Genomic DNA, 26,924 nt, shown 5'->3' with positions numbered 1-26,924 from the left:
AGAAAGACTAATATGAAATATAAGCCAGTAGCTGAGGAAGTTAGCTAGATAAGTAAAAAAAGTTAAAAATCTACTGACGTGCACTTAATCTCACTGAGAAGAAAGAAATCTGACCCAAGAGAAGAGAAGTCAACAGGAAAGGGAAAATCATTAGTGACTGTGTGCAGAAAAGAAGACAGAAGAGCAAAGCAGGAATTTGGAGAAGAACTGCACGGGATACAACAAACCCAATGAAACTTTCTAGGTATTACAGAAGCAGGAAGTCAGAAGTGAATTAGTTATCTCCAAGCCCAAGACGACCACGAACTAAAAGACAACAAAAATGCAAATAAACTTAAAGAATTCTTTGAATAATCCCTTCCCACCATGTCACAACAAAAGTATTCATTCACCCATCCAGGATCAGTAATTTCAAGTAATGAAGATGGGCCTCAAACAGAGACTGAAGATGAAAAGTACAGCAAACGAGGCTGGCACAAACTGGCAAACAACAACTCACTAGGACTAGCTGGTACCTCTCCAAAGCTCTGCGGATGCTGAAGACAGAAAGGATTTAACAGCTATCAAAATATTCAATCTCTGGTTAAAATCAGCAGCTCCACTGGAGACCTGCAGGGTAACAACTGTTCCAGCTATTAAAAAAAAAGAAAGGAAAAAAGAAAAGGTAGGGAACTGGAGAAACACAGATCATAGAGTTTTATTTCAGTATAAGTTAATCTTGTAAAATTTAAATAAAAATAGTCTTTTAAAACATCTCAGGGAACATGATAGGACCAACGTCTGATAGAACCCCATGTGTTTTGTATGAGTACAATCACTGAGAAAAAAAATGTGAACAGTGAGTCAGTCAATTAATTTTGCAGATGGTTGAAAATTATTTCATTTGGCAAGATCAGAGAAGACTGCAAGGGATTCTGAAGGAACCTAATAAAGATGTGTCAGTGAGAAGTAGAACATCTAAAAATTGGTACTGGCTCATATTCAGGAACAACAATCGACAGGAACAGTTTCAGACCCATGAATTTGCTAACCCAGTTTACTCTTAGAGCCAAGAAATCTGCAGCATTTTTTATTTAATGGAAGTCTAGATACACTATCTATGAGGTTTGTAAGTTCTTACCTATAAAGAATACAGTAACTGTTAACCACAGGAGCCTCAGGGCAAGAACATTTCAGCAGGTCTTCATCCAGCTTCAGGAATTGCAGGCGTAAGGATCCAGGTCACTTAAAGGCTGGTCAGTCTCAGTTCAGTCCCTGCGAAAACAACATAGCAAAATGTTGTGATCAGCGGTGCAAAGTCCAACTGGCAGCCAGAAACTACAGCACCCTTCAGGGGCTGACACTGAAGTTCATACTGTTTAATGTCCTCATTATTAACCCCAATGGCAGGACAATATGCATTCTCAGCAAGTCTGCAGACAACACTAGATTAGGAGGAACAACCAAGTTGGTACCTGAACAGAAGACTCAGAGCAGGTGGAGCCAGGCTGAGCAAAATTCTTAATAGATGTGCAGAACAGCAGGGGGAAAAAAAGGCTGTGGGCAGAGTTTGGAACACAGGAAATTCCAATTAGATATAAGGAAAATATTTTCATTATAAGGATAGTCAAACACTGGAACGTGTTCAGACAGCTTTTGGGATCTCCAGCCTTGGAGTTGTTGCACTCAATTAGAAACCTCCCTGAGCAAACTGATATAACCAGACCCTCTCTGAGCAACAGATTGGATTAGATGGCATCCAAAGGTCTCCTTCAACCTAAATAATTCAATGATTCTATGATTCTAATTGATTTCAAAATTCTTCACCATTAGTATAGCCAGGAATCCTCCTTTGAAGCATCTAACCCCCAACTGCATAACAGATGGGATACCAACTGCTTTACACATCTTTAGATCCCAAAGCCTGTTCTAAATGAGTGAGCAGAGCAGGACCCAGAGGCATGCTCGGAGTTTGCCTGCATGTCCCTGAAAGACTGATGTGTGATTGATGTGCCTGTGGCTGAGCGTGAGTGAGTCCATGTGGCATAGCACACTGGCTGTAAGGCTGCTTTAAGGCTTACCTCAAAAGACAATAAAGACTTAACCCTAAGGCATCTTCTGTCCAATCCAGTATGGCTGTTCCTGTCTGTTCAACAGAAAAACTCTTCTAGTGGGATTTTTAAACAAACAGCAAGGTATCTTGAAAAACAGGGAAAAGAAGTAACCATGCACAAAGAAATGCAGTCATTCACTGTTTTGTCTGGATATCATTTGATGGCCCTTCTTAGGTCAATGTTCTCTTTTTACAGTCTCTTAATCTGAAAAGGTATTCATCATACTACAGAAAACCACCTACACTTTCTCAAAAGTATTCAGAGCAAAGACAGAAATGGCTGATCTTATTAACATAGTTTTATATATACGTGTATGCATATAGTAGAAGTTCTTTGAAGATGGTGTCTGCATATGCACTGACATTTTAAGTGGGATATAGCTGCATCAATCTGGAGAGGACATGTAATGCTTTAACATTAATTCCTAACTTCTTGGTAATATTTCCTCACACTTCTTTGAGCTCATTTCTACTGATATTCTCAATCTATATTGTAGGACACAGCTCAAAAAGTTTCCCTCTCTAAGAATACAGGTTAATAGTTTATTTGAAGAGTGAAATGTACTGCAGTTTGTTTTGCATGGAATGGCAGGTTAGAGCAGTAATGACTCAGTGAAGGGCTATAAGCAGAGAGGAGCAATGCTGGCAGGATGTCACGATAGACCAGCACAGTGCAGAGGGATGATCTTGTTGAGTACAAGAAGGACTGCCCAGTTGACTTCTTCCATAACTTGATGAAAGAGTCAATAGTGTGCTGCAAGTTCTATTCAACTAGAAAAGATTGTAGTCTCTAATGAAATAGAGGGAAAAGGAATCCAGAAGATTGAGAAATGGAAAAAAAAAAAAAAAAAGAGGTTAGATTTTAAATATGTAGACTGATGTCTCTGGGGAGAATAACTCAGAAATATCATTTGTTTGGAATATTTTAAAATATGTAGGGTAAAAATATTCCAATTTGTGCCTGAAGATCAAAATAGCTATCTGCTTGCAGTGCAACACTGATACATAAAGCACTGTGACTGTGGGAACCTGGAAGATATGAACACATACCAGGAGACATGAAAATCTGTATTCCATTGGGCTGCGCTGTGGCTGAAGAGCCCTTCTCTTTCCTACAGACTTTTAACAAATGAAAAATGAAACCTGCACTCAACACATATTAACATTTTTAGTGTCAAGGATACAAGTTAATATATGTTAAGGATATTTCTGATCTAATATTGGGTAGCCCATCAATGACCTTTCTCCCTTCTACCACATATTTCCCAAATCCCTTTCTTTTATTTTTTATGCCATTGTCTACAGAACATGTGGGAGAGGTTGACAGAACTGTGTTTGTTCAGTGTTGGGATGTGGAAGGGGGACAGACCATATCTTCAACTGGCTAGTGGGAGGCTAGCAGAACAAGACTCATCACTTCTTGAAGATTCATAGAGGAAAAGACAAAGGACAAGAGACACTGCTTGCAAGAAGAGGAATTATGATTGGATGTTAGAAAAAAAATCTTGTAACAAAAATTGTAGTCAAAATCTAGAACAGGTTCTTTCATAAAGGTTGTGAGACCTCCATCCTTGAAGATACTCACAGCTTGACTGGTTAAGCCTTCAGCACCCAGATCTAGCCTGTACCTGATTTTGAACAGGACATTAAATGACCTCCAGAGGTCCTTTACATCCTATATAATTTTGTGGTTCTAATAGACACCTGGAGGAGAAACCCACACATCTGATAGCTTTCCTAAACGAACAGTGCCCACAAGATGAAAATAGGAGACATATCTGGGGCCTAGTTCTGCAGGCAATTACATTAATCACTGCACGTAGTCATCAGATTCTGTTTTTTCCATAGCTTTCTCATGGCTAACAGTATTTGAAAATCAAAAGCTGAACTATCTCCACTGGAAAAGAAGAGTACTCTTCTTGCTGTTTGTCTTCAGGCTTATTTTGACTATTTTTCATAAAAACTTTTGAACATAGGGGAAAAAAAACCTAGTAATTTGCCAAATGTATGGTCTGTTTTCCTAGTGAGAAAAATTCCTATAATCTTGTAGAACTTGCCTAAGAATATCCCTTTCTGATATTTCCTTTTATCTCCTACTGACCAACTTTGGATTTGCAAGGGCTCAGAGGCAAGAAAGTCTTATTAATAAGAATGCACAATGAACATCTAAAGTACTTTTGCTCAGTTGAAGCAGTGTATGACACTAGCAATAGCAAATTAGGAAATTTTACTCAGGCGTAATAAACCTGCCATACAATCATAAAATTGGTATTTTCTGCCTAGGGCTCTCACTGCTATCAGGTTGAATTCAGCACAATGCTAAAAGAAAATGTAAGTATCAAACTAGCAGCAAGTGTACCTCTCAAAAATAAATTTAACAAAGAGCAAGAAAAATCACAGAGCTCCTTCAGTCGAGGACAAGTTATTATACTCACAAACATAAATACAAACCCCTATATTAAAACAAGGGCAAGGTTGATTCAGGTCCACAGGGATATTTATTTTATACTGTAGGGGGATCATAAGTCATAAAGCAGTAAAAAATAAACGTGACATTCATCTGGCACAGAAATAGCTTTGTTGTTGTTTTTTTCTTGGTTTACCTTATGCAGCTATAACAGCTACATCCCTTGTTCCCATCGCTGCTGGCATACAGACAGGAATTTTGCTGCATGCTCTGCCAAATCCAGTCTCCCAGTCCCATGGTTGCAGGAGAGGGAGCCTGGAAACCCTGGGCACATGTGACAAGAGCTTATAATCACAGAATAGACAGAGGAAGTTCTGCTGTTACACTTCCACTACTGGAAATCCCTGAATAGTAGAGATGTGAGCTGGAATTACAGAATCACTGAATGGTTTGGGTTGCAGGAGACCTCAAAGCCCACCCAGCCCCAACCCCTGCCGTGGGCAGGGCTGCCCCCCCAGCTCAGGCTGTGCAGGGCCCCATCTATTGCTCAGTTTCATCTTGATAACATCCTCAGTTTAATCTCCAGTTAGACCTTGTTCCTCAGGTGATGTTTCAAGCTGTATCACTACTCTTCTCTATAGGTTAGAGACTCAGAGGTAGGAAAATGATGGCATAGAGACTTTCTGTTAGTTGCTGATATTCTGACAGCAGATAAATTTGGATTGCTTCCTTTTCCTTCGTGGATTCTTCAAATACTTAGAAATTCTTCCTGTACTCTTACATGTATTAAGAGCTAGACTATGGATAAAAGGCAACATTTTTCTATTTCCCCTTTGGAACCAGACTAACTCCATTGAGGCTTATGCAGAGCTCATTCCCAGAGAAGATACAAAAAGATAGAAGAAGTCTCTCTGGAAAAGGAAACCCTACCAAAACTGCACAGACTGTCAGATACCCTTATTACTCCTACCACGTCCAAACACCTGCTATTAAATGACAAATTTTGATACCACCCTATGGATCTGGGCTGGGTCACTTTATGGTGACTTGAGTTTAGTCTGGTGGTGCATGACTAAATAACATTTCTGCATCTCCAAATCCCCACAGTATTGGCATATAAGAAGCAAGGATACAATTACAAGAGGCAGGGATCCTAGTCACTGGTCAAGAAAGACTCTGTAGACAACACTTCTGAAAGACACTAAGTCAGCAATGTCAGACTGTATTCTGTGTGACAGAAATCACTTCTGTTCCCTTTAGTAATTGTTCTGTTACAGAGCATTCACCCATGGACTGGAATGTGTATATACAAATTAAGAAGGTACTGCCCTGGCTCCCTGCAGCTCAAAGTTCAGGACAACCAAGAGATAAAGACTGGTTCCTTCCCAATAGTATCAAAAGAAACAATAAATAGGAAGTCTACACAACTGGTGACATAAAAAAATAGCTGAAATACAATTTCAGTGCTTTTGAAAACTTACTATCACACAAAGTTTGGTTTCCTAGAATAAAGATGTAATGAATTATGCCTCTTATTTAAATAAATTGGCAGTATTTTTTCCATCTGTGCGATCATAACATAGCCAATCTGGCTCCCCAGAGTCCTCATACCCTGTATAAGACAGCAATATCTGTAAGATTCAGCACAGTTTTGGATATAAACAGAACAGGTGCAATTCAGACAGAGACAAAGCCATAGAATGAACTTCCCACTCCTTTATCAGCTTCTTAGGGATTGGTGGCTTTTGTCCTTGACAAATTGCACGTGTGAAGTTGTTTGAGAACTCCGTGCAGCCTTCCACTTTGCAGAACAGGTACAGATTCATTCTGAAGGCAGAACATAGCAAGGCCATGAGGCTTTTTTGGACAAGAATACTTGCTGAATACCTGAACACCCTACGTTGCCTGCTGCCAACAAGCATCTGAAGACAATCAGTTCTTCACAGAGACAAGTCTCCCTTTGTGTAGGAAAGGTAATCAGTAACCTTGTTACTAGTCATTAGACTTACAAAAGAAATAGTTTATTGTATTTTATTTTGACTGAAAGACTCTAATACGTGAGATACAGTTTAATAATATTATGCCATGACATTATTAAAAATTATTAAACTTACCTAATGAAACTTTCTGCTGATGTGAATAAGCTAAACCAATTTCATTGCTCCTAGAGGAAAAGACTCAGGAATGTTTGGGTGTTATGAACAAGAACTGTACTTGATTTTTTCATTCTCCATGAACATCAATGAAAGCCATTTTCAGGTTATCAGTGCTGTCAAAAGTTTTGTAAGAGTGAGGTTTTTCCCTATTTGTATCAGTACTTGCCTCCAGGCAGGCGCCTTCTTGCTTTATCAAAGATGCTAACATTTATGCTCAGCAAAGTAGAATGCATGCTAACCCAAGTAGACCAGATGATACTCCAGCCCACAGGTATCACACTTCAGGGCCAGTGAGTTTTGAGAAGGGCAAGAAAATTCTCCCCAGCTTGCTACAAGAAGGGAAAATTCACAGAGAAGAGCTCACCAACTGATGCTTTCAGGGGGGAAAAAAAGAAACAACCCAAATAAAAATCAAAGATATCCATCAAATAACCATCATCTAATTTGGGAACAGATATCCCAAGAATATGTATATATATATATATATATATGAGCAAAACAAATTGATCTTTTAGTTGTAGATACTGGAAAGAAAGAAAATATTCTTTTCTTGGTTGATTTCCACACTGCTCCACTGAGTAAAAGTGCTAACACGAGACAGGTAGGGAACACAGAAAGATTTGTAATGCTCAGTCTGACTCATCTTTCATTTCAGGTCGTCTTAAATTATGTAGGTGAATAATTAGCGTGACAAAACTGATAATGGCACTTACTGCCATTCTTATCAGTATCTAAACAAGGACTATAAGAAAGAAGAGGACAGACTCCTTAGCAGTACCTGCTGTGATAGGACAGGGGGAGTTTTAAACTAAAAGGAGAGATGTAGATTGCACATAAGGAAAAAGAATTTTACAATAATAGTAGTGAGTCACTGGAACATGCTGCCCAGAGAGGAGGTGGCTGCCCCATCCCTGCAGACACTCAAAGTCAGGCTGGATGGGGCACTGAGCACCAGATCATTGCAGGGGTGTTGGACAAGATGACCTCTGCAGGTTTCTTCCAACTCAAACAATTCTCTGATTCTATAATTAAGTCATGAGCTGTTTTTTGCCTGCAGGACAACGTGCTCTAAGGAGCAGAGGTAATGTTATCTGAATACATAACAAGTACATCCTAGTAATATAACTTTTCTGAATCAAAAGTGGTCTAGTGAAGTTACAAATATCTGACATTATTCATCTGTTTTCTGTTTTGCCTCAGTCTCCTGAAAAGGTCTCCTCAGCACGTGGGGAAGGCTTTCACACTCTTTCTGGAAAACCAGCACATCTCTGTGACTCGCTGAAGTGCTCTACACTAATGCCCACGTCATGGGAACAAAAGCATGAAATGGAGGCCTGTATGCAGGGAAAGGGCTATGACTTCATCAGAATGCAGTGGGATAGCTCACATAATTAGAGCCTATTAGATAACTGGAAGAAACCTCTTGTTTGCACACTCTAATAAATGCAAAAGAGACAACGCAGTCCAGCACAGTCAGAAACAATCCAGATTTCTGGAGTGCACTGATGATCCTGACACAGGTGATCAAAAGATCAAGTGTAGATATCCTGACTAAACTCAAATATGAGCAGCAACAGATGACCCAGGACAAACATAGAGTCATTATTCCAACCAAAGTCCATCTGGAGGTGAATCTGGTGAGTGACATAAAAGGCAACTGGAAAGACTTCTACAGGTACACAGGCAGGAATATGAAAACTAGGGAAAATAAGGGCTCAATGCTGAATGAAGAAGGAACCCTTTGCAGAACACTGAAAAGAATGAGGTATTCAGTGCCTTTCTTACCTCAGTCTTTCCTGGTAAGACTGGTCTTTAGGAATTCCTGACCCTTGAGAAAAGAGGGAAGGTCAGAAGCCAAATAAAGACCTATCCTGAGCAGAGGACAATCAGGTTAGGATGCATGTGAATAGGACGTGTGCCCAAGGAACTTGATGGAATGCACCTAGTGAAGGGAGCTGCTCATGGTAAGGCCTCTTAATTATCCTGGAAAAGTGGAGCAGGTTGCCCTGACATGTGTTGGCATCACTATGCAAATAATATGGCTATGATGGCTTTAGATACTCAAATGAACAAAGCCCTGAGCAACTTGGTCTGACCCCAAAGCTTGTCCTACGGTGGGACAGAGACTTCCTGAAGCCCCTTTCCAATCAGATTACTGAGAGGTAGTAGCATCTCATGGTCACTTGCTCTCCATAGTCACTGGCATCACCTGGATAAAGAAAGGCAGGCAGTTGCATGGCTTTCATGCTCTGCTTACCTACTTAGGTGTGGAATTTCCACCTATAGGCATCTTATCTTACAATAATCAGATATCATACAATATCTGATATTTTCTGTAATTTATTCAGCCTCTGTTCCATGAGCCTCTGTTCTCTGTCATTCCTATGTGATTTGTGCACTGTTAGTAGAGTCCTGAAAATTTCCCTTCCACCTACTTTCTAAGCTGTCCACAGTCTTTTTTAATCTTTATCCCACTTTATCTTATTCAAGTTCAATTCCTCAAAAAAAAAAAAAAAATCCATGTTTAAGCTCTAAGAAGTGATCCGTGTATTTCACAAGTGTCAAAGTAGCTCACTAATTTCCATATGAGCAGCTGACTGTTATTTCCATATGAGCAGCTATAGGAAACAAATTCTTCAGACACTTTGCTAGGGCTTTAGGCATTCATAGTTGTTAGAACAAAGAAGAGAATCCCAGTCTGGAAGCCAAGCTGTAAACTTGGCACACAAATGGTATTAAGGAGATGAGCTTTAAAAGCCATATGCCTCAAAACTAAATACTGCAAGCATGGATTGTAAGACCTGTAAGACGTTATGAAGCACTGTATAGTTTCTAGCTTTTAAAAAGGACACATGCAACATCACACTCCAAAAATAGTTTTGCTCATCTAGAAATAAGATGATTTGTAAGTAGTCAATAAATAGACAGTATTCAAATATTCCTATAAATGAAAAGGGTTAATTTTATCACTTTGAAAAAGGGTATAATTATACCCTTTGTTTTAAATTTTAAATATATTATGTACCTATATTTTTAATATATAGTACTTAACAACAGTGCTTGTATAAAGCTGGATTTTTTAGTAGGAACATAATTCTGAAAGAAAATTAGAGAAACATAGAAAATTACAGAAAAATAGGAAATATTTCAGTAGCAATTAGTGGCAATGCAGAATGCCTATGGGGTCCAGGAAAATGTGACAATAATGCTGATCAATATATTACTTCAATAACAAGCTGAACCAGATACCTCTAACTAAAAGCCTTCACCAAGATGTTTTTGGTTTGGTTTGGATCAGTTCTGTTGTGTGAATTCCTTTCATCATATAGCTGTGTTGCCTGACCTGTACTTAGTGTAGGAATTCCAGCCTGCTGTGATTTTTGGTTTTGCTTTTGTCTTTGCTTATTTGTTCACTGAGTGGAAAAATGTACACTCACAGGAACTAATGAGATAATTTGTAAACCTGCCAGCAAAAGACATCAGAATTAATCTAGTGGTGGTCTGGTAAAAGAGGAGAAGATAATCTCACATGAAACTTCCACATTTGCTCTGCCTATTTCCTCCTTTATGCCTCTTTGCCTGTAGCACTATGCAGTGTGTAAACTCTGAAGCACGTGTGGTATTCCATCTCCAGCACTCCTATTCTTTGCATGAGTGTCTGCTTCAGAGCAGAGAGACTTTAGGAGACTTCTCAAGGATACAGCTGATCCAAAACCCACAGGGGCGATACGATTCTTAGCAACAATAGCTACTCTATGAAATTGAGGTGAATGGGATGCTTGGATAGCTACTGTCTTATTTGTATTATGAGTTACCAGAAAATTAATGGCCTGTTATGATTAAGAGCAATCTACATCATTACTCTGTTAATTGGCACACCTTACTGGTATCTGCAGGGTTCCACACTGGATGATTCATCGGTGTGCACAACGACAGGCCTTCGGGATGGTAAGAGTTTTTTGCCTTGCACTGTTTGCAGGGCCCAGAGATGAGTGACCTTTGTTTCATCTTTTCTCGGGTCCTTCGTGTCTCGTGGTACAGCCATCATCTTTTCTAAAAAAAACAGAGAAAAACGAATATTTAGGAATCCTTACAGATACTGTACAGATGGCTGGTTTAGTGACAGCTGTTAGAAGAGACTTTAAGCCACTAGTTCTATGCCATGTTGTCATTTTCTCAATTCCTTGAAGACCGACAAAATAATAAAGATGAAAAAGAAAAATATTAATCATTAGGATTTAAAGAGAATCTTCACAACTGGCTTACACGATAGAGAGGAGAAAGCCTTGTAGGGAATAGGGCAGGAGAAGCCCATGGCATCATGCATACATATTACGTATGGATTACATAAATCCATTGACAGTAAGACAAAACATGGCTTAAACTGAAGTACAGAAGAATCCTAGCAGACATGAGGAAGAATAAACAGAGCTAATTAAACAATGAGATGTTTGTTGAACCAACAGTACAGGATCTACGTCATCTGAGAGTTTCAATAACAAGTTAGACAGTGGTAAAGAATGATATACCTCTGTGGTTGATCCTGTCTTTCTAGGCACTGATGGAGTAGATGGTATCTTAAGGCATATCCTGACATTTCATACTTCATAATATGTATCTTCAGCTTTAAGTACTGGAAGCATCTGAGCTCTTTTTAACAGAATGGACTCCTCTCGAACATTTGTGAGCTGATGAAAAGTACCTTATGAACTTTTTCCCCAAGAAAAGTTATTTAATTAATGTTGCATTACTGCATATTGTTATTTTGCTTTATTTTAACCAACATTTTGGTTTTCAAGGGTTGGGTTCCTTCCACGTGAGGACTCATTCCCCAGTAAGTAGTAAAGCTCCTAGAAAACTTTCTGTGTAAAATTCTGACAGTAAAAAGCAACCTGATGTAGGAACCTGCGTGAACATTTACATCTGAGATGTCACTGATAAGAAAGATTTAGAGACCTTGGAAGTTATATTTTTTGCCACAAAGATTTCAGCGAGGCCAGTGGCAATATAAGTTACTACCATATCATCCAGATGATTAAATGCCACTTAAATGTTTTAAGGACAAGGAATAGTTCTGCTGCTTTATCTATTCTGTTCATTATCCTTCTCCTTAGCTCGTAAAGCAATTGGATAACAATTTCATTTGTATGACAGTGATAATTGTCCAGCAGGAACAAGCCTGAGACCATCAATTCATTTCCCAAAAGCCATCCATTACTTAATCACAGCACGTTTAACACTGGGATTCAGGTGAGTCACATATATTAACCATGTTATGCTTTCCTAATTGGAGACTTTAGTAGATAGTGTTTACATTAAATGTACATGAAATTCTGTTAATGAGTTTCTGATTCTTCCTCATGTTTGATACTTATACAAACACTTTAAACGTGGGCAAATATTGCACAATGATATCTGTATGTCTGTAAATTCTCCTTCAACACATTGTTCATGTTCTTTTCATGTAAATTTGAAAGCACACTCTATGGCAGTTTGTAAGCAGAAAAAAAATTAAGATAGGACTACTTCTATTCTCTGAACATAGATTTGTGAACAGAAAGTTATACCAATGTACTCACATTTATAGTGAAAGCCATTTGTGGGATTAATGAATCTCTGAACCAAGGAAAAGATATCACACAGGTGATTTGGATTATTACACATTACAAATTAACAGAAAGGCTGACAGTCATAGTAATTAACTCAAAAGCAACTCACAGATCGAGCATACACTGTGGCAAAGCCCACTTCCAGATGATTCATAAATAGAAGAGAGCAAACTGATGAATCATTGTCCTGTGAAAAAAAGTTTGCCAAAGTCTCTTACTGTACTTCTTTTCAGCTCCATCATTCCCTTGCATCTCTATTCCCCTTTCTTCACAGCAAGGACCTCGGTTATCTCCAGTGCGTGGACCTGCAAGGAGGTACTCTTGGCTGTAGCTTAAATGCAGCTCATCTATGATAAATGAGAAAGAGTAAAGCTAAAAAGAAGCCTAAAGCTTGTGGTTATACTAACTTTGATGAGAACAGAGTATGGATGAAAGGTGATTGTGTGAAGGTCAGCAATTTCTGCAAAAGGAAAAGACAAAAACCATGAAAGACAGCACACCAGTATTGAGAAATCAGCCGTACAGAGTGATCAAAGGGAATGAGGGGAAATTGAGCATGAGACATATTTGTGACACACTGCAATATAACCAACAGAATGTATTACAAATTAAAAAGTCATTAATTTGAATCAAATATAGAAATTGACAATCATACAGTAAGAGAAGCATAAAAGGTCTCAAAAAATCACATATGTAAAGCAGTTTATGTAAAACAACTAAAAAGATGTAGAAGAAAAGAATACTACAGTAAAATACCTGTTCGTCTTTTCAAGAAAGTACAACAGTCACATTAAAATCTTCTAAAGTGAAAAAGATGACGTTGCTAAAGAGTGAATCCTTCAAAGATGTATTCATGTACATGAACAGTCCCACTTTAACACATGGAAACACTTACGTGAGTAAAACTCTCAGCAAATGTTTCAGGACAACTTTGTGTCTTCTAACTTCCCATTTTTTCTTACATCTATTCATTTACCTCCATCAGCATTAGCAGCAGTATTAATATTGGTTGATGTGCTGTAGTATCATTTACTCACAATTTCCATGTACTTCTATGGACAGCAGAGGAGTTACTGAACTCAGGTAGTCCCTAAGAGAATGCCCAGATCTTCCAGGAAGATCTTCCAGGTTGTGGATGCCCCATCCCTGGAGGTGTTCAAGGCCAGGTTGGATGGGGCCCTGGGCAGCCTGGTCTAGTACTAAATTTGGAGGAGGGTGGCCCTGCCCGTGGCATGAGGGTTGGAGCTTCATGATCCTTGAGGCCCCTTCCAACCCAGGCCAGTCTATGATTCCATATTCTGTGATTCCAAGCCATGGTAGCATAAGCTGCTTTTCAGGGACAAATAGAAGGCCAGCTGTCTGCTCAGTTCCACCATTCTTCCCACAAAAACTGCATACCCAAACTGACTGCTAGCAGACAGTCAGACATCATATATTCACCATTTTTTCGCTACTGAAATAGAGGTTCAGTGTGATCCCTGTTGAGCAGACAGCCAGGTGAGCTTTCTGACTGCCTCTCACCACTCATACCATGAAGCAGAGTTACACAAAGAAAATACTGCTGCCAACATCCTAAATACACCTGCAATTTGGGGCATCATCACATCCACTCTTACAGACAACACCCCCCAACTCCTTTTCACCTTTTCCCAGCAGATTCTCTTAGTACTTTTGCCCCAGTGTTTCCCTTGTGGAGGATTCTTACCCCACTAGTCTTGACAGAGAGTGGAAAAAATGTGATGAAGCAAGCATACTCACAGCGTTTGGTAGAAATCCATGGTGCTTTAGTCTGTAGGGGTAAAAATCAATGATGCTTTTTCACTTAGCAGAGGCATCTCACATGTGATATATGCAAATTTTTGGCTCAGTGTATGTGATCTGAACACTAAACTCTTCATTTCTTTCTCCTTTTCTCCACTGCATTACATTTAATTTTTCCTTAACTGAGCAACATTGTGCAGTTGCAGTTATTACAACTGTTCTCAGTCTAGATTTACCTTTGGAGGTCAATACTAATTATTCTCCATACATCCCCCATTTCAGAACTGCAAGCAGCTTTCATGTCTTCTCTATAGTTTTTCAGTTACTCCAGAAAAAGGTATTAACTCACCCTACAAATCTTGCTATGGGGCTGCTCTGCCATTCATACAAAGAAAACTATCTTTCTTCTCTGCAGAGTACAATGAATTTTTCATCTTCTCACCTAACAATTATATCTCTCAAAGAATAAAAGTAAATACAAAATTAGCGAGGATTCAGTAACAGTAGGTCAGCTATAAATACTCGTAAATGGGAAACATATAGTGAACATCTTTGGAATTACAACAGTACAGCATTCTGATTTTAGGAAAGTTACAATTAAGCTCCACTTCCATACAACCAGCTCTATATTACAAACTCAACAAAAACGTATGGTGGAGCAGAAGTCCTACTCAGTGCACCTCGTGCCTTTTACCCAGTTATTGAGATACAGCACTGTCACAGTTCTGGCCTGGTTCAACCTGGTTCCTTGACTAAATGGCACAGGGGGACCCTGTGATGGGTCTAAAAACAAAACAGCAGCAACGAGCTAAGGGAGAAAATTAATTCACTAAGTATTAGAGCACAATGTGAGAGAATGCAATAGAACACAATACGATTGGAATTGTAGCTAATACATTAAATAATCAAGAGACAGGCCTTACTCTAATGTTAAAGGTGAGACAGCTAGGGAGCATACACTGCAGAGCCAAGCAGAAAAAGAAGTCTCATGACTCCCAGTTTTCTCTTTCCCTTTAAACAGAAAATGGAAATGGAACAGTGAAGTATTCTGGGAGATACAGTTCATTCTTTCTCTTCTCTGAAATGTACCTGGAACTATCAACAGTCCATGGAACTGAAGCCTTAACTCTTTAACTCCCCGTGCATTACCTGATGTTATGATGTGGAATACCAATAGCAGAAATCTTGAAACCACAACAAGTATGCCAGAAGACAACATCAGGGCCAACATTGTCTATCTTCATTAATGACCTGAACGTCTGGACAAAGTGCACTCTCATCAAGTTTGTAGATGGTACAACATTGCTGCTGAGGCACTAGTTGAGTGTGCTGCCATTCAAAGGGAGCTGGATTGGCTGCAGTATTAGGCTGAAAAGAATCATGTGATATTCAACAAGAAGAAATGCAGTCCTGTGTCTGTCAAGGAATGACTCCCCAGTACATAACGACAGGATGAGGAGAAGAACTACAGAAAGGAATCTGGGTTCTGCAGGACAAAAAGCTGACCACAAGCCAACACTGTGCCTTCACAGCAGAGGAGGTCAGCGACCTCCAGAGTCACGTTAGGCAAGGCATTGACAGCAGGTCAGCAGAGGAATTCCCTCTCCTGAACTCAGTTCTGGTGCGATACATCTGGAGCTCTGGGCTTCCTGGTGTGAGACAGGAAGCTACTGCAGCAGGTGCAGTGAAGGGGCACAAAAATAACAAAGGAAGAGGATAATGTGACATGAAGAGAAGCTGAAAGAACTGAGACTGTTCAGCCTGGAAAAGAAGAGGCGTAGGGGGATCTTGTTGATGATATAAATTCTTGATAGGAAGGAATGATGAAGAGGGAGCCAGATTCTGTCCAGTGACAGGATAACAAGTGATGAACACAAAGTGAACACCTGTGAAAGTCTGTATAAATAGGAAAAACAAAACAAAAAAGCAATAGTTTTACTCCAGGAGAAGTCAAACACCGGAACAGATTGCCCAGAGAGGTGATGGAATTTCTGGAGATGCTCAAGCCCAACTGGACACGTCTGCGAGCAACACCCTGCCTGAGCAAGCAGTGGACTAGAACATCTCCAAAGGTGCCCTTCCAGAATCTGTGATTCCAATTGAAATTCTCTGAAATTACTCTTCTTGTACCTTTGGGTGCTCCCAGATGAAATCATTAGGAATCACACAACTTCTTTCCCTAATCGGATATAAGAATCTAACACCTAGAGAGCTGTATTTTTCAAGACTGTCGTGTTGTAAGCATTTACACAGCTTCATTTTTCATGTGAAGCTATATTCATTCAATCGGGAGTTTACTTAAGTAGTTTAGACCACACTTCAGAACTTCATCACATCAGTGGTTCCACCCTCACTCTAAAGGTAATGCTGCTTTTCCTGAATACTCTCTGATTTGGCCCTGAGAGCTCACAAGCTACACCTGCTCACTAACTGAAGATACAGCAGCTAAAATTATTTCCTGACTTGTTCCCTTGCTTCAGCCCAAGACATTTCCAAACCAAACCCTCCAGGTGGGCTGAGAGGGTATGGTCTATCTCCTCTGGTTCCTGACTATTGAGTCCCACCACGTCAGAAAGTACAGCACGTCAAAAAGTCTGTGCAGTGCTCAAAAGTGAGATGGAGAGAAGCTAGGTTGGCACGATGAGATATTCTGCACAGCCCTTACTAAGCTGATGCTCAGATAAATCCCTGCTGTCTAGTGTAAACTCCTTTACCTTTTACCTCCAGTTACCTCATCTAATGATCCTCTAGTAAGATGACGTATATCCATTATGCCCTATCCCCCATTCTTCAGGTGCCCTCTGTGCTCTGTCTGAAGTCAACTCAGGCTCTGCAGGTGGCAGTATGTCCTACCTGTTGCTAAGTCCACACGTTCTCCTTTCCCTACCATGACACTGCTACCCAAAGCTTGCACAGTCTTAGAAGAAAAACAAAAGGACAAAAATGTTCTCCAGAAAATAAGTCCCCTTCTGTTAGCCTGGGCTCATGTAAGGGCCAGTCACTGAAGGAAGTTGTCGTAGCTTGGCCAGGTTTGGTGATAGGGAGCTAAGGGATCTATGGACTGGGAAGACAAAAGGGTGGGGGAAGAGGCAAGAAAACCAGCAGCAGTGAACTAAGGGAAAATCTTAATTTACAAAATATAGTGGCACAATGTGAGATAATAGAATACAATGGGATTTGGAGTTAATAACTCAAATAAAACAGGAGAGAGTTTACAAAACTGCATTGCTTACTCTAATGCTATAGGAGAGGCAGCCAGGAGCACAGAGAGCAAAGAGAGGCAGTCTTGAGACTCCGCCAGTTTTATCTTTTTGTTCGAATGGAAATGGAACAATGAAGTCTTCTGGGAGTTGTAGCTCACTCTTTTCTTCTGAGACCAGGAAACCAGAAATGCTGACAAGCCACTGAGCCGCAGTACTAACCCTTTAATTCCCAGTACAGTGTGATGTTATGATGTGGAATGATTTTTGGTCAGTATAAGACCACAACAAGAGAGTATCTCTTGGAACTAGGCTGCTTCCTGGGAAGGAGTGCTGTGTGGCCATAGAGCCCCTTCACCAGCTGGGGGAGCACAATTTTTCTTGCTCTGATTACTGGTCTACCTGTGAATACTTTGCCTGGTATCTCCAAGAATCTGTCAGAAGCAATTTTGCTTCTTTGTGAGCAGGGCACCTACATTACCTTTATGTTGTGTGTTCAGACAGTGCTAGTCTGCAGCCATGCGCAAAGCCCTACGAAATCATTAGGGAAAAACTTGTGCCAAGACATCTGAAGGCACTTCTCCAGAAAATACAGGTGGGCAAAACACTGTGCACCTTCTCTCTGCCTTTGATCTCTTACTCTGATTCCCTGAGAAGGAAAGTGCAGAGGCTGGAAGGGAACCACAGGGCACTTCGACAGCCCGTCCACCAGTAGGGATGCATGCGGGACCGTGGCTATGCAACATGCCCACAGAGCCACTTGTCTTCAGCTCTGACAGCTACCTGCAAGTCTTGGACTTCAGTGACTCTGAATAGGGTGCTCACTCTTAACTACTGATACACTACAAAACATTTCAGATAGTTACATTTAGTACTGTTGGAGCAAAGGTTTACTCTAGCTTGAATACATGGAAAACAGAATTTGCTTCTAAGGCCTCCAAGGGTAGACATAATGACTGCAATAAAATAAATCAGTGATCTACATTTGCTGCTGTTTTCCATCCCAAACATTTCACTGTCGGAGGATAATCAGCTGAGACTACAGATGAGCCTTTAAGAAATTAGCTTAGGAGTTACTGTGCTGTGATCAAGTTACAGAACAACAAGAGGCTCTAATACTTGGATTCAAAGTGCATCAAATTGCTATTCAGTGTGAAGAATGATCATTTAATAAACCAACCTACTTGCCTTTCATCTGTCTTCACCACTTTCACCACAAGACTTACAGAAATGTCATTAGAAATTGACAGGCATCTCAGTTCATACACAGCCTCCTTCTGTAAGATAACAAATACTTAATTGCCACCCAGGGAGTAGGGATATATTTAAGTTTCCCCCACAGCCTTATGGAGTTTGCATCCAGGTCACCTACATTCCTATAGAGCATGCGAAGCACAAGGAACAGATGTAAAAGTATATACACACACTCAATTCACACCTCTCTACTTCTGTTCATTTTTTTCTCATGTGAACAAATGAAGAACCCATCTGGAGATCAAGGGGAAAACAAACAAACAAAAACTGCACATAAATAGAAGGCATTCCTGGAGCCTGTATGGATTGTAAGCCTCTGTAGCTACTTCTACTATAAACAGTAATTGAATAAATTGTTGATGCGGTTTTCAGACTAAGAATTAGAGCCACATTTAACTCTCTTTCAGGCAAAGTCCCTGATCACGAGGCTTTCAGCTCTGCTCTTGTTGATGTTTCCTCACTGAGGAGCAGGAGGCAACTCTATGCTGAGCAGCTCATCAGCAGGATCTGTCTGGGATGGAAGACCCTTTCCCAGTCCTGGGCCTGTTTGTAGCTGAATCTTATTTCTCCTCTCCAAAGTCTCAAGACAATACTGAATCCTGTGCTCCTGCACTGCCCTATACTGGTCAAGTGCTCTCATCACCTTATCCAACAGCATGGCCTTAAAAGTGCACAGTGTACTAAGGACAAGATAAGTAGAGCCATCTATATTGCTATATAAAAAGACGGGAATTTTAAGAAATACATACATCCATCTGGTACTGACGATCCATTATTTTGCTATGCCCTCAGTGCTCCACACAGTTCTGCTGGATTTTCTTCATCTTGTAATGAACAACCCACCTGTTGACTCAAGACCAGAGAAATTTATTGGCAAGGACTGGGAACCAAAAAAATCCATTTTTGACTAGCTATCTCTATAATATTATAGGGATGTTTTAAATTCTTGCTGTAACAGAGTGACTGAGTTACTGACCATTTTCTACTACCTGAGCATCTCCAAATATACTGCTATGCACACACAAGCATAAACAGAGATTATGCCAACCTCTTATTTAAATAAACTTGAATATAGGAACTCAAGAAAAATAATTTATGATTAGAGAAATGTGGAATTGTAAGTATTTACAGACTCCTTCTCTAGCTTACTTTTAGAACAGAAATTCTTAATGATGTTTTCATGATGTCCATTCTTACTTCTTGACTTCCATTTTGCCTTCTTGCTTTAAAGAAAACAAACGATAAAAATATATTATTAAGTGATTAGTTCTCTGCTTAGATGCCTCTGCTTGCAAGTTGTTCTCCTGCAGGATTTCTCTTTACTCCACAATGCTACAGTTTGCCAGGTTTTCGTGTTTGCCCTAGATAATTCCCAACTGCAGTGAACACATGCTAGAAAACCTTAGTTATACTGTACAATCAATGAATACACAGACATTATAATTACGAAACACAAGAGAGTTTGGCTAATACAAGAGAGTTTGGCTAAGCAGATTATTACATACACCAAAGAAAGAATGGATGCTTACGCTTACCTGGGCTTGCTGTAAAACCCCAAAGAAGGGATCTCCAGAAAAAGATCCTTCCCCACTGGTAGTCAGCTCTTAAATGGGCCTAGGAGAGGTGCAGCCAGGCTCCACTCCTTCCAGCAGCACAGCTGAGTTGCCTTCACCTGTGCTCCCAGGGCTGACTCATTGCTCGCCTCAGGTGATCAATCAGAGGTTCAGGCCATTCTTCCCATACATATATACACCATAAAAATCAAACTACAGCTTCAGAAATACATGTAAGCACACTGCTTACACATCCTTGCTTCTTGGCCAGGATGCTGGGTTTTACCCAACCTGAGCTATTGCTCCCCTCTACTCTGTCCTTGTGAGGCCCCATCTGGAGTACTACATCCCAGTACAGTAAGGATGTGGAGCTGCTGAAGCAGGTCCAGAGGTGGCCTTGGAGACGATGAGAGGGCTGGAGAACATTTCCTGTGAAGAAAGGCTGAGGGAGCTGGGCTTGTGTAGTTTGGAGAAGAGAAGGCTCTGGGCAGGCCTGATTGCAGCCTCCCAGTACTTGAAGGGAGCTTACAAGTTTTTACACAGTCTGCTAGCAATAGGACAGGGGGAAATGATTTTAAATTAAAAAGGGGGCAATTTAAGTTAGATGTTAGGAGGAAATGCTGTACCCAGGGGTTGGTGAGGCGCTGGCACAGCTGCCCAGAGAAGCTGTGGTGCCCCATCCCTGGAGGCGCTCGAGGCCAGGCTGGATGGGGCCCTGGGCAGCTGAGCTGGTGGGGGGCAGCCCTGCACATGGCAGGGGTTGGGGCTGGGGGGGCCTGTAAGGTCCTTTCCAATCTAAGCCATTATATGATTCTAGATCTTCCAAAGGTATGTGAAGGTTGACATATTTTTGCACCTTTTTAATCACTATAAATTAAACTATTTCACAATGTTAGATTAAGGATGATACTTACTACAATGGTTATGCAAGAAGTGCAGATATGAGATCAGCCAGGGGCTTTTATCCCTCACCAACTCTTGATTAAGGCAAATGCCAGGAAGTCCATGGAAAGCAGTGACTTCATAAGATGACAGCCAAAAGCTAGACCCTCAAATAGGAAGGATCTGCATAATTCCTTCAAAAGACACAACAGTCCAGCTGAAGTTTTGGCCCTGAAAGCATTGCCCCAGCAATCTTTGTATTCAGATCTGCAGCAGTGAATTATGGCTATATATTTTTATATATAGTTAAATTATTAAATTATAATTAATCAATTTAATTAAAAGTGATAGAATTTAGTGTGTTATCATGTACAAGTAAAAAATCCCAGTTGTTATATTCTTCCAGACAAATATTTTTCACATGCTTTGAACCATTAAAACAAGGACATCAGGGGTTCTAAGGACAGTAATAGCATACACTACTGAGGGATATTGAAGAAACTGTATAGGTTATTAAACCTTGTTCAAAGCATGCAATTAAACTTAGTGCTATTTTCTTTTCTACTCGGAACTTAATATTCAGATGAAAAACTAACTACCAAATCAAATTATTACATTTCTAGTATTTCTAATGAAGAAACAACTTTCTTTCAAACAACCAACACAGAAGACTGTTTTTATATATTATCACTCTGAGTTACATTATCCAGTTAAAAATACCCCAGATGTAAGGGAATCTATTCCTTTGAGCACAGAAAATAGGCAGTTATAACAATTCAAACAACAAAATGTTCCCTCATGTTACATAAGAAGACTTGAGAAACCAGCAGACCATCTGGCCAAAAAAAAAAAAGTGTACTCTACTAACTGTGAACTTGTGGAGGCTTTTTTTCTTAGCATAAAGCCAGCCAGCATTCCTTTACCCATTAACTATTTTGAACATGCACTGGAAATCAAGGGCTGGCACTGAAGATAAACATGTCATTTTTCTACAAGGGAGACATTACAAAGAAGTTGTTCTTACGTGGTAAATAATAGAAACTCACAGAAGAGCAGGATGAAATAGTGCAGTTCTTCCAGTACTTGGCTGTACAGCTGAATACGGACATCAATCTGCCAATCTTCTTTTAACTTCTGAAGAAAACACAATGGCTCAGCTGTGAAAAGTTTCCTGACTATCAAGTAACTGGAAGGGAAAAAAAAACAACAATGAAGACTGATAATGCTCTGTTTTACCTAACATAGTAATTATAACCTCATATGCTGTTTTATTCCCTCACAATTACTTGGCCCTGTGCAAATGTTTTCAATATATTGATATTACAGTGAAAAACAAGTAGATAAAACAAGGTTTTACCAACACACCTCTTTTAGAAGCCCTATTTATTAGTGTGCCATTTTCAAATTTAGTGATAACATTTTAAGCTAGGAAGAGAGTCATTATCATGCTAATATCTATTAATCATTGTAATTATGAAAAAACAATTAGATACATGTTGCATCACCTGACTGAATATCCCTATGCTGCATCTGTAGTTTACATCTACTGACTTTCTGATTAGCAAAAATAAACCAAATCAAGTAAGACCTCTCATCTGTGGCTTGGTTTCCAAATTATATTCAACACCTAGCACGTACATCTTCTGTTACTGCAGGTCTGTATTTGTGCTGTCTATTTTCATGTCACATCACCAAAACCTTTTTTCCTTGAGCCTGTTTTTTTAAGTGTTAAAGAAGAAGCCTCAGTTAGATGGAGAGCCAGCTCCAGGCACAAGAGATGTACCAGCAGAACCAGAGATACTAGGGTAGCAAAGTACAGGACCCAAACCTCCAGAGCACTGAATTCAGGCCATGCAGCACGCACACAAATGCTGAACAACCGAGTCAAATACTTAGTTTTTAATGACAGTAAATCTTCATGTAGGTGTTCTTCAAGGTACTGTGACACTCGTTTCAAAACTGACTTGTTTCTACCTAATTCAACTCTGTGGCTATTTGTCATTCTGGTTGTCACACTGCTGCAGCACTCTAGTCACAGGCCATAACCTCAGTGACTAAGGACTGAACAAACAGGACACAAAGCTGCCAGGTGGCCTAGAGAAAATGAGTTTACCTCTAGTCACAGCTAAATAGAGTGGATTGCTGAATGTTTGGAAGAGAGCACCAAAGAGAGAAAACCAAGTTTTAATCTGCTTCTCTGTCTCAGAATTTGGAAATTACTTAGTTTTCTGACAAAATTATCCACAGACAGTGTGGATAGAGACAAAAAATTTATCCAAAACCCATAGGAAGTTAAAGAATTGTCTGGTTCCTACCCCTCTCCCCCCAAAATGAAACTGGAAAAAAAAAAAATTGGAGAATAATGAGAGAAGCTCAGAGAGGATACAGTCCCTGAGGAAGGGCAAGAATTCAGTAAGAAAAGCCTGGTTAAATGTGAGGCAGGTGTCTGATAATTTGCAAAAGATAAGCATACTGATGTGGATCTGAGATTCAGCTGCAGTCATCAAAGGCTTTAGTGAGAGAAATTCTAGAGAGATGTCAAGGATGGATTGTTGCCATGATGAAATCAGAGGAGAGTTCAGAATACCAATAAGTTTAGGAATGGAATGCCTGGAAAGAAGTTAGAGGAGTGGGGGGAGGGAGGGGTCACAGGTGGGTTTCCTTTGTGTAGGAAACAAAGAAACTGAGTGCAAGAAAAGCATCGGAAGACACTAGAAGATTACATGGAAACAAAATAGAGAAAAGCAAATGAGATGTTTGTATTAGTGACAGGAGGAAAGGAAGAGTAAGTGCCAAGAGACAGAAATCAACGCCAAGAGAGTGTGTAGAGTGCCTTTTACCATAGAATCCTTAGGGTTGGAACAGACCTTTAGAAGTCATCTAGTCCAACTCCTCTGCAATGAACAGGGACATTTACATCTACATCAGGTTCCCCATGGTTTAATCCAGCACACTGCCTTGAAAGTCACTAGGGACACAGCATCCACCACATCTCTGGGCAATCTGTTCCACTGCCTTACCACCCTTACTGTAAAAAAACTTTTTCCTAATATCTAACCTAAATCCATCCTTTTTAAGCTTGAAACCATTTCCCCTGGTCCTATCACAACAGACCCTGATACAGAGTCTATCACCTTTGTTCCTGTAGCTCCCACTGAGATACTGAAATGCCACAATCACCTCAGAGCCTTCTCTTCTCCAGGCCGAGCAGCCCCAGCTCTTTCAGCCTGTCCTCATAGGAGAGGTGCTTCACCCCTTGGATAATTTTTATGGCCCTCCACTCAATACAATCCAACGGGTCTACGTCTCTCCTGTACCGAGGGCTCCACATCTGGACACAGGACTCCAGGTAAGGTCTCACCAGTGCAAAGTAGAGAGGTGCAAGACCTCGCACTTGAATTTGGTGAGGCTCTGCGTGTCTTTCACCGACACAACCCGCAGTTTCCATCTCCACAAGCCGCCCGGTCTGCCGGCGCCCAGCAGCACCCGGGGCTCCGCAGCTGCGGCGTCAGCCTTCCGCCGGGCGCGGCCGCGGCCACTCGGCGCCTCCGGAGCTGCGGCCGCCGGGCCGTCAACGGGAGCCGCGCACTCACCGCTCGCCCGGCGGCGCCGACGGCCGCCCTCGCCGCGCGGTCCCGCGTCCGAGCGGCTCGCGGCTTCTCCTCGTTAAAGCGGCCCGGGCGATCCTCGCGCCCCGCCGCCTCCGCTCCGCCCCCGAGGCTTTTTCCAGGCGAGCCCCGGCGACGTCCCCGCCGCGTCGGCCGCTCTCGCGAGAGCCGCCCGGCCGAGAGCCGCGCGGCCGCTCCGTCGCCTCGGGGAGCCGTGAGTGAGGGAAGCGGCCGGAACCGCGCCGCGCCTCGCGGGCCGTCGCTGCGCTTCTGGCGGGAACGGCTCCGAAGCGGCGAACCTCGGCGGTCGAGGCGTCCGCACTTCGCGGTGATGCCGGAGGACGTGCCGCAGTGTGGGAAGTCTCCACATAACGCTCTGGGACGGTGTCTCGGATAAAGCAGACGTTCTTCGCAGTTGCGGTGGCGGCCTCCTGCAAGCAGGAGAGCCCGAGAAAGCAGGGTTCCATCTTTCATCCCCTCTGCCCGACGCTGCTCTCTTTCTGCCCCGCTTCCTCACAAATACAGGCAAACACAGGAAAAATGTATTTCTGCAGAGTTTAATGTCGCTACAGAAGAAGGCAGTACGTGACAAGTGGTTCATTTGTTCACATCTCACTCTTTCACTAACACTGCAAAATCCAGTGCTTTGTTTTCCAACTGCCGACTGCTCAACCCTGCCAAATACAGAAATGATACACCGATCTGTAACATGAAACTTGGCTGGCAGTTATCCTGGTCAGCTTTTATCATTTCCACGTAGACTTCATGGGTTTCCTCATTGCTGCAGGTTAATCGTAGGCCTTGTCAGCAATCTGTGTCAGTGGCCGTACGTTCAGGTGTTGTGATGACAGATAATGATGAATGCCCGTGATATCAGAGGTGACTGTTGGTGGTACGGCAGCAGAGGCTGAACCTTCCTACAAATACTCCATTACGTTTTGTTGTCGTGCCAGCAGATGGCAGCAGAGCTGCAGTTGCCATCGAAATCAACAGCAGGCATTACTTTTGGAGCGACCTACATCGGAGTGTCCAAGTATCCGTATGCACTTGTGTACAGCAGTGAAAAAGTCATGGAAAAAGCCCCCTGCAAGGAATGCGGGGAGCATTGCCTTTGCCAACCCCTGAACAAAAGACTGCAGTGTTTTTCTCAGTAATGTCCCAGACGTTTCCAATGGGAGAGAAGGAATCTGTGGGACTGACGGTGGGAAATTCAGCCTCTTTTTTCATCCCCAACAGAGCTGAAATCTGGGCGACCAAAATTACCATGAGGTATCTTGGCAATATAGAAGCCAGTATCCTACACTAGGGTAACCCGTGAGTTCTGCCAAAACCCCAAAGCATTGACTGCAAAATGCTACAGTGGAGGACTGGAAAAGTGGAGGAAATCTTGTTCCTGTGTCCTGGGAAACTCTAGCAGCTTTGTGCCATGGTGAGAGGCCCTTCCTCTAGTAAGATAAGGGCACACCAATTTTGCTGGAGAAGTAAGATCGTGCTTTCTTGGCAAGTAGAAGAAATACAGAAATAAATTTAAAAATTCCTCAGAAATATTTTTGGCTGAGACTTTTTCAGTCCACATCTTTAACCTTTTGGAACACTTTTAATTCTTCTATTTTTGGTGTTGTTGTTGTTTTGACATGGCTTTTTTTTTTTTTTTCATTCCCATTCAGCATTTTGGTCTCTTATCTACTTATCTGTTGGTAAAACGTGTGAGTGTTTCAAAAACATGTCTAAAGACAGAATTAGTTATGCCAAGGATGAATACACAGCAAGAAAGCTGGCTAAATTCCCAGCAGAATTAACTTTCTGTTTCTAATGATCAGTGAGAAATTAGCCGGTAACACATCTGAGGAGCTGCCAATCTGGGTTTGTCCAGCTAGCTCAGCACAGGTGATACCAGCAAGCAAGCAAGCAATGACATAAAAATACTCAGCATGAAGTGCCTTTTGCAAAGAGTTGCCAGAGCATTTCAGATCAGCACAGACTGTTGGGAAGTTTCTATCAGCGCTGTACTATTTCATCAAGGATTAATGTAAGTGCAGTGCCATCATTGCCCTCCGTTTACTGAAGGTGCCTCCACACATTCTGGTTGTTGGCAGACACTCAAAGATGTGGAAGGTTTGATAGGTAAAAGAGCAGCTCCCTCCTTTTCTGTGACAGCTCTTTGTTCCTTAAACATTTGTATGTGATGTGTTATACTTTTCAGACAGTCAAGAGAAAGTCAAAAGGGTTTTTTTTCATTTTCAGAATATAGAGGTTGTTGGTGGTTTTTTTTGCTGTTTTGTTTTGCTTTGTTTTATTTTCCCATAACTGAATGTCTTAAAGAAACGCAAATAGTTTGAAGACCATTCTTCCCAGAATACATCTTCCAGTTGAGAGGAATAACACTTCTTACTTAGCCTGGA

At 41.2% G+C, this 26,924-nt stretch overlaps 1 protein-coding gene across 8 annotated transcripts; it reads right to left on the bottom strand.

Annotated features, from left to right (window-relative positions):
• Nucleotides 1-864: 864 nt before the first annotated feature.
• LOC149911433 (uncharacterized) lies at nt 865-25,413 on the bottom strand. 8 transcript variants are annotated; one of them, XR_016463329.1, is made up of 5 exons: nt 24,508-25,413; nt 19,229-19,322; nt 12,483-12,611; nt 10,535-10,708; nt 865-1,536 (listed from the first exon to the last, which is right to left on the bottom strand). XR_016463329.1 is itself a non-coding variant. In XM_090133784.1 (3 exons), the coding sequence occupies exons 1-2, from the start codon at nt 24,994-24,996 to the stop codon at nt 19,260-19,262; spliced, it is 552 nt and encodes a 183-aa protein (XP_089989910.1). In that variant the 5' UTR covers nt 24,997-25,413; the 3' UTR covers nt 12,944-14,480; nt 19,229-19,259. The 8 variants fall into 8 exon arrangements, 4 of the variants coding, with proteins under 4 accessions (XP_089989910.1, XP_089989909.1, XP_089989908.1 ...); XR_016463330.1 differs by lacking the exon at nt 12,483-12,611; XR_016463331.1 differs by lacking the exons at nt 865-1,536; nt 24,508-25,413 and adding an exon at nt 20,015-20,354 and having other exon boundaries at nt 9,731-10,708.
• Between the last annotated feature and the right edge of the window lie 1,511 nt (nt 25,414-26,924).

Source organism: Phasianus colchicus, unplaced genomic scaffold (genome assembly GCF_987193195.1).
Source record: "Phasianus colchicus unplaced genomic scaffold, bPhaCol1.hap1.1 HAP1_SCAFFOLD_116, whole genome shotgun sequence".
Classification (NCBI taxonomy): domain Eukaryota; kingdom Metazoa; phylum Chordata; class Aves; order Galliformes; family Phasianidae; genus Phasianus; species Phasianus colchicus.
Note: the sequence above shows the minus strand (reverse complement) of the source record. Positions and strands in the feature narration are given on the sequence as shown.

Coding starts and splice junctions, on each gene's coding strand:
- LOC149911433 (XM_090133781.1), bottom strand. CDS start 24,996: ATGAAAGATGGAACCCTGCTTTCTCGGGCTCTCCTGCTTGCAGGAGGC. Junction 22,049..24,507: donor TCGGCGCCGCCGGGCGAGCG/GTGAGTGCGCGG, acceptor TGTTTTCTTCAG/AAGTTAAAAGAAGATTGGCA. Junction 21,750..21,960: donor CTATTTCATCCTGCTCTTCT/GTGAGTTTCTAT, acceptor TTTTTTGGCCAG/ATGGTCTGCTGGTTTCTCAA.